The following is a 14149-nucleotide window of genomic DNA, read 5'->3' as shown; positions in this document are numbered from 1 at the left end:
CTTGCGATGCTTCATCAAAATTTATTAATGCTTCATTAAAATTTGTTTAGGTGTTAAAAAAATCCTTTCAAATGAGACAAAATGCTGAATTCCCACTGTGGTGACCAAGAACTAAACCAGAAAAGTACCAGTTCTATCTCAACTATGGTTAAGTTTTCCCTTATTGAACACCTGGATGGTACAAAATCTTTGTACTTCCCAACCTCAAATTTCACCTCCTTGTAGTAAATTAACAGGCACAAAACAGATCTTCAGAATAGCAAGAGAAAAGGGGCGCAAATGAAACTCCATTTGGAGGTAGAGGGAAAAAAATGCACAAAGAACGTGTAAAATATGTTTTATTGTTCTTTAAAAGGGTTCAGGGTTTGGTTTTAAATCAGGCTGCATCAGTCTGACATCTCTCTCACCATGTCAAACTGGCTTCAGCTAGCAATACTTCATTAAATCCAAAGGAAAAAAAATGTTTTGATGGGAAAAAAATCCAGTTCTGAGAACAATTAACATTACTCTGAAATTTAAAATAAAATGAGGGCTAATGTTTCACTTTGTTTTATATACCCTTCTTCTCGCTTAGAACCAGGAATGTAGTTCTCCTAACTCGGGCAGGCACTGGTACTGATGGAGGCTGCATGCATGTGAATGCACACACCTATACTCCCCGCCCCAAACAACATTCAGAGCATATCAAATGGAAAAGGTTTCTGATGGCATTGATCCAAAGAGTTGAAAGTATATCTGAACTTAGAGGTTATGATATTTTGATTTGATCTCGAGTCTGTGTTAAAGGAATCTATTGTCATATTCAGAAATAAAAAGAATTTTGGATAGTACCATCATTTTTTTACTTGAAAATTCTAGAAACAATGTCAAAAAGCATTATTTTGCTTTGTTTGCTGGGATGAGGGAGAGGAGAATCTACAGATTTGTATTTAGTTAAAAATCGAAAACAACTCCAGCAATAGGAAATAGGCAGTTCACATAGCCGGCCAACGTCTGAGGTATCATCAGTGAGAGACGAGGTCCTGTGCCATTCCTACTGGCCTAGCTGACACTAAACAAAATGGAAAGCTTATGGCTCTGCACAGCAAACTCCAGCAAGACAAGATGACTCTAAGCCTGTATGCAGAGCCTTAGAAGCAGGGCACTATTATTTAATATTTAGGTGAAAAGAGTGCAAGAACCCCTGATGGTGCCCTTCTACTTGCTTTGTCAATACAGCCTGGTCATAACTGCCTTCTGCAAATGAGGAGAAAAACAGCTTTTCTTTCTAAATCAGCACATTGAACCCAGCAGAGATTTGCAAAAAATGCTACTATACCACTTCATAAGCAACACAGTCCCTTTGCTACTCACTGGGTTGCCTGGTATCTTCTACCCTGTTTACAGCATAGCTGGTTCTGAACCAGTGACTTTTTTTTTTTTTTTAATAATCTCAAAAAGAATCTAGAAAGAAAATAACAAGGCAATCAGTGGTTCAACTGAACTATACATATAGGGAATAGTTTGAAAAATGATCGCCACAGGCATTTCTCAAGACCTAAATATTGTGAATTTGCTGCTGCTCCTCTGACCATTTCCGAAAATTCAGAGTACAATTAAGTCCTGAAGTAAAAGTTTTAAGCTACCAGTATTCCCTGACATCATTAGACAGAAAATCAGAGTAGTACTATGGTCCACAATTCTACTGTTTATAGAGTGTGCTAATTCTTGGCCTGAACATATTTTTAGTAATGAACTAGAGCTGTCCTCTTCAGAAAACAAGTTTCTGGGATACTCACTTAGCATCATTGGTTGGTAAAGAGAAGAATTCTACTCTCAGCTAAGTTCTTTGAGAATAAAGATTCCTCTTCAAATGCTATTTCCCCACTAATTTACCAAAACAAGTTTCTTGGCTACTTTGCCTAATGTTAGATCAAGGCTTTGAGGAAAAGAAACTAAGATGAACACTCCATCATCAGTAAAGACTAAAACCACCTGCATGCCCTTTTTTTTTTTTTTTTGGTGTTTTTTAACATTTTTGTTTGTTTTTCCTCTTAAAAGTGCCCAGATGGGCTTAAGGCTGCCAGACTGCACGCAAATCTACAGCAATAAGGGCTTCTCCTAGTCCATCTACAATATGTATCAGGGGAAAGGAGGGGACAAGAGAAAACAAAGAGGGGGAAAATGCACCTCTTTCCTCCTCCCAAATATCCCACCACAGGGAAATCTATGTGCCAAGCATAATGAAAGATGTGCTCCCCAAACAGGTGGTTCTGCACAGGCTAATATTCTGCTGGTTTTCCTTAGAGACCTATTCTGAAAAAGTTAAAAAAGACAGGAGATATTAAAATAATTCGATCCTGGCAGAAATTAAAACTCCAAAACTAGGAGAAAATCATCCTTCACTGAATTAATCCCTTTTTTCTTTCTTTTTTTCTTTTTTCTTTTCTTAAACATTTTATTCACGTTATAGAGGGATTTCTTATTTGTTTACTTTTTCCTAATTGTTAAGAAGAGTGGTTGAGGAGCACTGAATCCAACACTATTTCGATGACACAGGTAAATTCCAGATTCACATTTCCAGGTACCAAGAGTTCCTTCTAAATGCCACAATCACATAAGCCTTCGTTTGTATTTCTTTCTACTGAATACAGCAATGCCCATTGGTATCTCTGAAGCGTAATCGCATCTTAGGTCGATATTTCTCCAAGTAAAGCAGCTGTTTGGAATTGAATGCTCCCCTTCTTTTTCTGAAAATAAAGAATGGCAAATTTTTACCAGGTAATAAAAGAGCTTTCTGACTTACTTAAAATGCATTATTTATGGCCTAATGTCTTTCTAACTCCATCCTACTGAAAACCAACATATCCCATACCACATCCCTTTTTAAAGATCTAAGTTGCCAACATGAACTTTCTGAGCCTTCCTAGAACAGAAATTTTTTTTCTTTGATAACTCTCATTACAATATATTTAAATAAAGATCAGAATGGGCTCCATATAGTGACATATGCCTGTAATCCCAGCTACTAAAGAGGCCAAGGCAGAGGATTGAAAGTTTGAGGCCCGTTAACTAATAAAGACCTTGGTCTCAAAACTTAAAAAAGTCTGGGATGCAGCTCAGTGGTAGAGCGCTTGTCTAGTATATGCAAGGCCCTGAGCTCAATTCCCAGGACACGCCCCCAACCCCACAACCCACACCACTATCAGAATGGTTTACCCAGACATCTAACTATATTCTTCCCAATTAGATTAATATATTCTTCAGACTAGAATACCAAGTATTTATGATGCTTTAAAAAACAAACAAACACACACATTCAGATGAAGCAGCAGGTTCAAGACATACAGAGATGGCAAATGGCATTCACTGAAATAGGTCACTGTCTTGGAGCTATTACTATATATTTCATGCCCTCTGACACAGTCTTTTCTCTTTTTTAAGAGTTGAGCTGGGGACCATGGCACACATCTGTAATCCCAGCAATTTGGGAGGCTGAGGCAGGAGGATTGCAAATTCAAAGCCAACCTCAGCAACTTAACAAGGCCCTAAGCAACTTGGTGAGACCCTGTCTCAAAATAAAAAAAGGACTGGGGATATGGCTCAGTGGTTAATAGCACCTGAGTTCAATCCCTGGTACCAAAATAAGAAGAAAGGATTGAAAGTGCAAGACAATAATTGACAAAAGAATTCTGGACAATAAAATGCCATGGCCTATTATTTCAGATCAGTGCTAAGGTTTTGTCTGAGTACTACCATCCTAATTTTGTGCCTGCACAAGAGTATAGGGTGATTAATCTACTCCTCTATACATTCTTCTTGCCTCTTGGTAAAGCAAAGTTGCATATGGAAGGTATTTTGGAATCTATTAAAAGGGCACTAGATCAATGAGACACTAATTATTCATTTTCAAGATTCCTACATGTTCAAACTACATAGTGAACATATTCTACAACGTCCAAATTTGACACCCAAATTTGAAAACCTTTAAACTTAGGAGTTGTAGTATTGAGTCCCTTTATCACTTGTTTGAAATTTTGTATACCTTCAAAGAATTACTTTAAGCCAAAGCCAGCAACTTATTCCATACTACAAATACTTTTCATAATTCTTTATCAAGCACGATCTTGCTTTATATGTTTCTAAACATAAAAACTTCATACTCACTGTCTTATAAACTGAACTGCATCTTCATACTTCATTCCACATTCAATCAAAGCAAGTGCAACCAGCACAGGTGCCCTGTAAAGAGAAGCCTATTTGTAAATATCCAAAAGTATTTGGAAATTAAAGATTTTTTAAAACCCAGGATTGCATATTACCAAAACAAAACAAAGTTTGAGCTTTAACTTCTTCCATCTACTAACATATCTGATATTTTCCAATACAGTAAAAATCTCCACCATTATACTATCTATTACCTGTTTTTAGTAAAGCACTAAATTCTAAACCTATAGTAAGATATCTTTATTTTTTAAAACATCACATTATAACTCCAGATTTTCTCATTATCTATTATCTCTATTTTTTAAAGTCTGAGAAAACAATGTTTTAAAAAAGCCCATTACAAAGCATCAACTGTATACTACCTAACTAGTACAACTACTAGTAATAAAATTGCCCTAACCAGGAACAATGGCACATGCTTATAATGCCAGAAATTTGGGAGGCTGAGGATCGAAAACTTCAAAGCCAGCCTCAGCAATTTGGTGAGGGCCTAAGCAACTTAGTGAGACCCTGTCTCAAAATAAAAAGGGCTGAGGGTGTAGCTGAGCCCCTGGGTTCAATCCCCAATACCCAAAAGAAAGTAAAATAAAAAAACAAGATTGCTCTAAGAAAAGTTATAATACTATCATCAGCCTTCAAGATACAGACTGAAACTGGACCTTCTGAGAAAAAAAAGTCCACACTAAAAAAAGGGTTAACAGCCTTAGTCAACACCCACCTTGAGGCAATGGCAGCTTACACTAATGTTTTGAGTCAAAGTGCACATCATAAATTTGCATTTAATCTGCTGTTGATGAGGGTGTTGCAACTTCATCCCAGGAATCAGTCAATTCGTACTGTCTATACATCTCCTTTTAAGAGTTTAATTCAGTCATGTGCTTTCCACCTGTAAACTTTCCACTCATCTCAATCCAAAATTAACCAAGTTAGAGTCCTCAATCTCTAAAATGATTTTAATTCTGTTGCCCATTCCAATTATCTAAATCTTCAATTACTTGAAATGGGGAAAAATAAAAACTCTTTAAGTGCAATATGCTATCAGAATCAGACAAACAAAAAATCATTATACTAATTTTTGCTCTCATTTCTTTTCCAATAATTTAATGTTATTTAGAATAATACACGAAAATTTCTCATTTCTACCAGAGAAAATTTCAATTTCTACCAGAGTGAAATATTCAATGGCTTACTCAGGCATGATAATGAATTCAGATTAATAAGAGAAAAAAGTAGAAATTTACCTTCCCAATCCTGCAACACAATGCACTGCAACACAGCAACCTGGCTCTTCACGGAATTTGGTTTTTAACAAGTTCAGCCAATCATCTACTATCTGATTAGGGGGTGGAGCTCCATCATCAAATGGCCAATCCTAAAAAGAAATTACCTCTTACATCAAATTATATTTTCTCCAAGTCTAACATCCTAATGAAGAAGAGCTGCACAGAATAGATACGGCAGGCCTAATTGAACTATGCCATATGTACCTGTTCTTAAAACAATTCTGATCATTGCTGAAAAATTACCTAAGACTGAAATTTAATTTGCCAAATAAATTAGTCTGCTCAATGAAATGCAAAGTGTCACAACCATCTAAATTTATCGTACAGAAATCTCTTTATCAGTCATAAGAGCTAATGTTTTCCCAAATATTTTATCTGAGCAGTAGACATACTGGGAAAAAATACAATGAAAGCCAAGACAGTATAAGAGAATAAACACATGTCAACATGATTTAAAAGTCCACTCCGGCAAAGTATAACAAACTTGAGTCTCATTAATCTCTACAAGCATTTTTGAGAATTATCTTCCAGATGACTATATCTTTTCTTAGAGAAAGACTAAATTCAACAATTAGTGAATAAAAACACACTACCATCTTTATCTTATCAAAAAAAAAAAAAACAGGAGGCTGGGGCTGGGGCTCAGTGGTACAGCACTTGCCTAACGTGTGAGGCAATGGATTTGATTCTCCTCACCACATATAAATAAATGAATAAAATAAAGAAGTCCATCAACAACTTAAAAAAAAAAAAAAAGATGCCTATAATCCCAGCAGCTCAGGAGGCAGAGGCAGGAGGATCCAGAGTTCAAATCCAGCCTCAGCAACGGTGAGGTGCTAAAAGCAACTCAATAAAATTCTACCTCCAAATAAAAATACAAAATAGGGCTGGGGATGTGGCTCCGTGGTTGAGTGCCTCCAAGTTCACTCACTGGTTTTAAAAAAAAAAAAAAAAGGCAAGTAGCAAAATTTTAAATCTCTGACTAAATTTTAAATCTTTGTCATTTAACAAAGACAATATCATATAATAAGCTCCTGAGCAAATGGAGACCATGTTCTCAAATATCCCTTTCTCTTCTTGAACTCATCAATTTGGGTTGTATGCAGGAGTTTTTTCTTCCTTACTACCTAGCAAGAGGTCTTGAGAAACCTACACAAATGGGCAGAAATCATATTTTACACACCCTCTCTCCTCTCAAAGACTGAAATGGAAAAACACCATTGGGGATTTTTTTTTTTTTTTAAACAAGGCTATTCTAATGAGACTGACTAAGAACACTTTAAGATACTAGAGAAATAAAAAAGCAACAGAGCACTAAATTGATTCTGTACTCATTATTGGCACCACTAGAACACTTCACGTAGTCCATTAGCCACAACAGCACATTATGTTTGAATTGTCAACTACACCCCATAATTAAAAGGCTGTCAGTGTTATTATAAATGTCACTACAGAATTTAACTGTAAACAGCAGTAAAATCATAAGCACCTTAGTCAAGAGCTTACTTCCTGTAATACGCCCTTAAAATGCACCTACTTAAGGAAAATAAAGTTTCCCTTACTCATGTTCCTTTAAAACACACACATACACACCCCCCAAAAGAATTGCTGAGCTAGGGGTGTAACTCAGAGATAAGAGTTCATGCCTAGCATATTGGAGGCATGGGTTTAAAAAGTAAAAAAGAAAAAGCATTCTTCATTTAGAAATATCTGAACCTCAAACTGATACAGCTAAAACTAACATTAGTCAGTCTCTTCAGTGACCTTTTATTTGAAACAGCATTCAAAGGATTAAAAGGTCTTATATGTGGGGGAAGATCCTCTTACAGTGAAACATTCCAAACTCTCTTCACCTGGCAAATGTAAATTAACTCCATTTTAAAACTCTGTGTAAGAAAAGGAAATTTCAAGTTTAACACTAAATATCCTTGTTTTTTCAAGCTTAAATTAAACCTTTAATTTATCTGATAATAGCTATTTAAAACAAAACAAAAAGCTAAATTTAAAGGCCTGGAATAAGTCCCAGACCCACCATTATCTTCTACAAACTAGTTTAGGTTCTTTAGTTTATTTTTATTTCATGAAAATGTTTACTAACATTACTGATTCAACTGACTACGATCAATCCAAGGTCACTTTCTCACCCTGCCACACATCAAAACAAGTTTTCTCGGGGCTGGGGATGTGGCTCAAGCGGTAGCGCGCTCGCCTGGCATGTGTGCGGCGCGGGTTCGATTCTCAGCACCACATACAAACAAAGATGTTGTGTCCACCAAAAACTAAAAAATAAATATTAAAAAAAAAAAAAAAAAAACAAGTTTTCTCATCTATCCACTGGAGAACATACTCAAACTACAGGGAAATGAACTTGCATTTGACTTAATTTCAGAATTTAAATATTTGTTTTTATTTAACAAAAACAAAACCCCACAGAGCTGCATTTTACATGTTTCCACTTACCCTCAGTGATTTCCGATCCATGGACTATAAATTAGAAATGGAAATGCAAGCATATGATCATGCCATACTACTAGAAAAAAGCAGCAGCAGCAGCAGCTGAGGGGATGAGGCACACCTATAATCTCAGTGACTCAGGAGGCTGAGGCAGGAGAATCACAAGTTCAAGGCTAGCCTCAGCAATCTAGCAAGGTCCCAAGCAACATTAGCAAGACCCTGTATAAAAATAAATGACTGGTTCTGGGGTTGTGGCTCAGCAGTAGAGCACTCACCTAGGTTCAATCCTCAGCACCACATAAAAATAGATAAATAAATAAAATAAAAGTATCATGACTAACTACAACTAAAAAATAAATAAATAAATGGCTGGGCTGGGGTTGTGGCTCAGCGACAAGAGCACTCGCCTAGCACATGCGAGGCCCTGGGTTAGACCCTCAGCACCACATAAAAAATAAACAAAATAAAGGTATTGTGTCCAATTACAACTAAAAAATAAATATTTAAAAATTTAAAATAAATAAATAAATGACTAAAAGATGGGGGTTGGGGATGTAGCTCAATGGGTAAAGCACCCCTGGGTTCAATCCCCAGTACAAATAATAATGATGATGATGATGATGATGTCTGGCTATTTCATTTTTGTTTTTACAAAAATGGAAGTGAGGGGCTGGGGATGTGGCTCAAGCGGTAGCGCGCTCGCCTGGCATGCGTGCGGCCCAGGTTCAATCCTCAGCACCACATACAGCAAAGATGCTGTGTCCGCCGAAAACTAAAAAATAAATATTAAAAATTCTCTCACTCTAAAAAAAAAAAAATGGAAGTGAGGAAGCTTTATGGATCAGACAGGACAGCTTCCTTACTAAAAGAAAACTTATTCTTCGAATTAACTGCCTTTCCAACCACTGACCAATATAATAAATAAAAATTATGGAACTACCTCTCAGTAAAAGGTATAAATATAACCTTGAACTAATATCTTCCTAATTACTTTCTTCCTAATTATTTACAAAATTTCCATTTCTCTTACTACCTTGCCTTCCCACAATCGAATCAAATAGCTCTAACACACCTAACTATAGACTTTATTTCCTAACATGCTCCTAAAAGCCACTCCTGGGATTTCAGACTATTATTTAGGGAAGAAGGTAAAAAAAAAAAAAAAATTAACTAATCTGAGTCTTCCATTTTCTTAAGGAAACAGCATAAATATTACAGAGGAATTTAATTTAAAATAATTTCAACCACTTTGTGCTCAAATTGAACTATTATAAGAAAACTAATCCCACAAATATTAAAAAAAAAAAAAAGAAATCAATCAATCAACCAAAGTGTCAGAAACTATGCTGATCATTCTGGAACAAGATGACTTCTCCCACTCCTCCTTAACCTCTTCTCCTACCTTTTATCCCCTACAAATTTTCCACAAAATATTAATAATCTGGTACTTGCAAAGTGGCAGATGATATTTCCCTATGTTAGGTAAGAATATCTGATACAAATTATTTCCAGTTACATTCAAATAGGTAACACAGAAATGAAAGCTAAGTACTATATTAATTTCTTAAAGATACAAAATGAAAATTTCCATTTTCTTGAAATAATGTATACCCAATTTTGCTTTTTATTTGTTGAAAATACTCTGCATTTGTAGGCTTTAAGAACACACTGAATAAAACTGCCAATTAACACAAAGAAATTTTATTTTATTTTCAGAGATCGAATAGGTATCGAACAAGGTCATTTAACCACTGAGCAATGTCCCCAGCCCTTTTTATTTTTGAGACAGGGTCTCACTAAGTTTCTTAGGATCTCCCTAAATTGCTTAAATTGGCCTTAAACTTGCCATCTTTCAGCCTCAGCCTCCCAAATCGCTGGGATGACAGGCATGTACCACCACACCCAGCTGATCCAAAGGAATTTTAAAGATTGTTATCAATATTGTATTTACTATTATAAGCTTAAAAAGCAAAATTACTGAACACCAAGTTTTATAAATATCTGTATTTGAAAGGTACAACTTATTTGTCACAAAATAAAACTAAAACACTACACACTCACTAGAACGTAGATTCCTTCTTTTTCAACTGGAGCTTTATCATATGTAGCATCACAAACTCGAACCAAAGTTGTCACTCCATACTTCTTAAGTTCCTTTAAAAAAGAAACAATTATAAGGGAACTTGCTTTTAGAACTAGCACCCAAAGCTTAGAAATGTAGTATTATAAAACAGTAAGACATCTTATTAAAAAACAAAAAAATCATTCTCATTGTAATAACATATAAGGGACACTTACGAGTTCTCAGTGGAAGGTAAATAAGACATACCTAAGGGTTATTTGTTAACATAACACAAAACCCTTAAAAGTTCACATCACTTTGTCCTAGAGATTCTACTTCTGGGAATGTATACAAGGAAATAAGTAAGAACATACACAAAGATACAGGCAACAATAAGTTCATCACAGACTATTTGGAACAGTGAAAAACTGGAAATAATATTAATGGTCCCAAAACAAGAAAATTGGTTAAAGGGGACGAGGCATATTAATGCAGTGAATGCTACGACAGCTACTGAAAATAATACTAAGGGGGCGGGGACAATATTTTAAAATAGCCAGACAAGGTGGCACACCTATAACCCCAGCGGCTCAGGAGGCTGAGGAAGGAGAATTGCAAGTTCAAGGCCAGTCTCAGCAACTTAGCAAGGCCCAAAGCAATTGAGAAAGACCTTCTCTCAAATTAAAAACAGAAAAAGGGATGGGATGTAGCTCAGTGGTAAAGGACACTTTAATTCCCCAGAATCCAAATAAATAAAATATATATCATGATCCTATCAATATGTATATCTACAAATATGCATATGCAGAAAAAAAACATCTAGAAGTCAGGTATTAATAATTAACTTTCGGAGTATGGAGGCACACACTAATAATCCCAGTTCCTCCAGAAGAGGAAGATTTCAAGTTCAAAGCCAGCCTGGTCAACTTAGCAAGACTCCCAATTTAAAAATAAAGCCAGATGCACACATATTTTTCCAGCTACTTAGGAGATTGAGGCAGGAAGATTCCAAGTTCAGAGCTAGTCTTGGCAACTTTGACAGACCCTGTCTTAAAAAAAATAAAGAGGGCTGGGGATGTAGCTCAGTGGTAAAGCACCCCTGAGTTCAATCCCCCTGAAATAGTCTTATTTTCTTTGTATCTTCTGATTGGTTTTTTGCTTGTTTGTTTGTAATAAGCATTTATTGTTTTTTTTTTTTAAGAATAAATAAAAGTAACTTTTTGAAATTAAGAGGAAAAAATGGTATTTAAAAAAAAAAAAAAAACAACAGCCAATACAACTATGGCCAGAAGCCTGCTTCTTTCCTATAAAAAACCTTTGTGTGGTGAATGCCTGAACCAATGACTACCTATCTTCAAGGGACCACCATCTTTTTATAGTTGCAGGATAGTGGCCACTGACACTTTTGGAGTTTACAGCCAAGGAATCCACAGGCTAAAAATAGTATACAGACTTAAAAGTGACTGAACAACCTGAGGACACAAAGACCTTGGAATCAACTTGTATACTGTGTACATGAAGCTAAGAACCTCAAAGACTTATAAGTATAAAATAAGCATCAACAAAAATATTCAAGACTGGGGCTGTAGCTCAGTGGCAGAGCGCTTGCCTAGCATGTGTGAGGCACTGGGTTCAATCTTTAGCACCACAAAAAAAAATAAAGGCATGCTGTCCATCTACAAATACCCAAAAAAAAAAAAGAAAAGAAAAGAAAAAAAAATAACAGTAATATCCTATAAAAGTACCCATTGTTGAATTATCTCAAGAGTAAAGTTATTTTTAATTGTTCAAAGTCTGACTTAGGAAAGTTACAAATATTATATTAATGAGTTTTAAAAATCAGTTTTGAAATACAAATAAAATCCCACTAAAATAAACTCTAGCTAGATGCAGTGGCCTAGCCTATAATCCCAGTTACTCAGGAGACTAAGGCAGGAAGATCCCAAATTGAGGCCACTCTCACAATTTAGCAAGACCCTGTCTCAAAATAAAAATAAAAAGAGCTAGGGAGATGTTTTGCTGTGGTAAGAGTGCAGCCCTGGGTTCCATTCACAATATCACAAAAAGCAAAAAACTGAGGGTGGGGGGGTGGACAACCTGTTGATACCTTCAATCGCTGTTATTCATTGAATGGTTGTCAAACACTTGAAATCCCAGAGGCCTGGTACGCAGAGACAGGAAGATCACAAGTTCAAAACCAACCTCAGCAACTTAGAGAGGCCCTAAGCAACTTAGTGAAACCATGTCTCTAAATAAAAATATTAAAAAATTAAAAGGGGCTGGGGACGTGCCTCACTGGTTGAGCACCTCTGGTTTCAACCCCTGGTACTGAGAAAAAAAAAGTTTATGATATGATTTTGTGAACAAGTCAAAAAACCTCTTTTGGCCTCTCCTATGCCACCCATGAAATGAGAATCCCTAGGAAATCAACGAGCTAAGTCTACTCCATACATACATCAACAGAAATCACATTTAGACTGAATAACCTAGATATGATTGAAAAATTTCTATTTAAATGTTTACCAAAAGTAAAGTACTACCAATGGCAGAGGGATCAAGGATCTGATATAATCTTCCTCCAAGTTTCTGTACCTTGTATGATGGCTGCTATTACTAAGTAGTTCTGGAGTGACTTTTCATCAAGGGTGGTTAGAACATTTGAGGTATAATGTGGGTTTTAGTATGACAGACCTGGTTAAGTGCCAGTTTTGCTACAAATAATGTGTCATTATTAGGCAAGTTACTAAATGGCTCTGAACTTCAATTTTGATATTTGTTAGAAAGAAATAGTGGTACCTATACCTCAGAGGACTTTTGTATATGTCATCTTAAGCACAAATATGGATTATTGCATAATAAAATAGCTTACTGTTAATGTTGACTACATGCTGTGCTCAATAAATGTTATTTTATTATTGAAAGGATGACAAAAAAAGCTGTATATATACGTCTTTTTTAAGACACAAGAAAAAACTGTACTAGATAATCTCTATGTATTCCCAAATTCTATTAGTATTCTTTCAAAAACCTATTATAACTAATTCAACCTAATTCAGGTCAGTTCTGGTAGGTTAATCTTCCAAAAATTACAAGGATTTTTTGAAAAAACAAGGTCAATCTTTAATATTTTACCTACATATCAATCCAAAAAGTAGACTATGCTACAATCTTACCTCTGTGAACTTGTTGAGAGTTGCATTGGTAGGGTTGTGAGTTATCAGAAAACGCATGTTCTCATAGGAGATCTCCACAGGGGCTGGACGGTTCATTATGGCAAATAAAAAGTGTGAGCGTGCGTGTGTGTGAGTATGATGGGGAAAATTGGGGGGAAAAAAAAAATCAATAAATCTTGAAATGTTTCACAGCAGAAAACATTAAAAAAGACCACTAAAATGCCTATTATCAATCAGTATTCTCTATTCAACTTGTTTATTCTTTATGAAGCTTTTCTCTTCAAGATAAGCAGAAGTATTTAGAATCCACACCAATCCAAATTCAACTTGGGCCTCAATGTCTGCAGATGGATTCCTTCGGAGTCCAAAAAAATCCAACTACATACAAAACATAAGCAGCCTTTACTACATTTAGGCACTAGTGAGACACATTAAAAGTGTAGGTCGTTTTTCCACTTTTGTTTACTTGATGCTTAATTTACTGGAGTCATTAAAAGAAATATACTTGCAATTAAAAAAAAAAAAAAAGTCAACTATTTCTGAGGCCAGTCTCGGTGTCCAGAGTCTTCAAGGCAATGTTAATTATGGCACATAGAACCCCCAAGCTCACTTGTCAGCGAAAACGCTGTGCTGAGCCTGGCAGAAGTCTGCCCTCACGCTCAGAATCGCCATAAATGTGCAACGTATATTCCAACGAAAAACCTAGGGGAGAAAAACATAAGTAAATGAAATAAGGTTGACAGCATAGTAAATATGCCTTAAGTCAAAAATACATTCTTTAACAGCCAAAGACACATAAAATACCACCAATTCTAAATTATTGCCACCTATGAAGAACAAGATTAAGGGTATGCCAAGAGTTTTAAAAATCAAGAGACTTAAAAGTATACCTTTATTATTTTTTTAAAATTGGGTTTTTATTATTTCATGAAGCTTCTATGCCAATAAATTATTTTTAGTCTTTTTTTTTT

The 14149-nt window shown here is 35.6% G+C and overlaps 1 protein-coding gene across 2 annotated transcripts; it reads right to left on the bottom strand.

Moving 5' to 3' along the window:
- Positions 1-321: 321 nt before the first annotated feature.
- Positions 322-13878, bottom strand: Ptp4a2 (protein tyrosine phosphatase 4A2). Of its 2 annotated transcripts, XM_015485348.2 has the most exons (5): positions 13179-13875; positions 10005-10097; positions 5448-5578; positions 4147-4221; positions 322-2729 (listed from the first exon to the last, which is right to left on the bottom strand). In XM_015485348.2, the coding sequence occupies exons 1-5, from the start codon at positions 13272-13274 to the stop codon at positions 2621-2623; spliced, it is 504 nt and encodes a 167-aa protein (XP_015340834.1). In that variant the 5' UTR covers positions 13275-13875; the 3' UTR covers positions 322-2620. The 2 variants fall into 2 exon arrangements, with proteins under 2 accessions (XP_015340834.1, XP_048671828.1); XM_048815871.1 differs by lacking the exon at positions 10005-10097 and having other exon boundaries at positions 13179-13878.
- Between the last annotated feature and the right edge of the window lie 271 nt (positions 13879-14149).

This window comes from Marmota marmota, unplaced genomic scaffold (assembly GCF_001458135.2).
Source record: "Marmota marmota marmota unplaced genomic scaffold, marMar, whole genome shotgun sequence".
NCBI classification, from domain to species: domain Eukaryota; kingdom Metazoa; phylum Chordata; class Mammalia; order Rodentia; family Sciuridae; genus Marmota; species Marmota marmota.
This window is presented reverse-complemented; position numbering and strand designations above follow the sequence as displayed.

What these genes read in the sequence shown, in the direction of transcription:
- Ptp4a2 (XM_015485348.2), bottom strand. Translation starts at nt 13,274, where the DNA reads ATGAACCGTCCAGCCCCTGTGGAGATCTCCTATGAGAACATGCGTTTT. An exon ending in AAGAAGGAATCTACGTTCTA is followed by an intron (nt 5,579 to 10,004) that starts GTGAGTGTGTAG and finishes ATTTCTTTTTAG; the next exon opens with GATTGGCCATTTGATGATGG. An exon ending in GCAGTTCAGTTTATAAGACA is followed by an intron (nt 2,730 to 4,146) that starts GTGAGTATGAAG and finishes CTTTATTTTCAG; the next exon opens with AAAAAGAAGGGGAGCATTCA.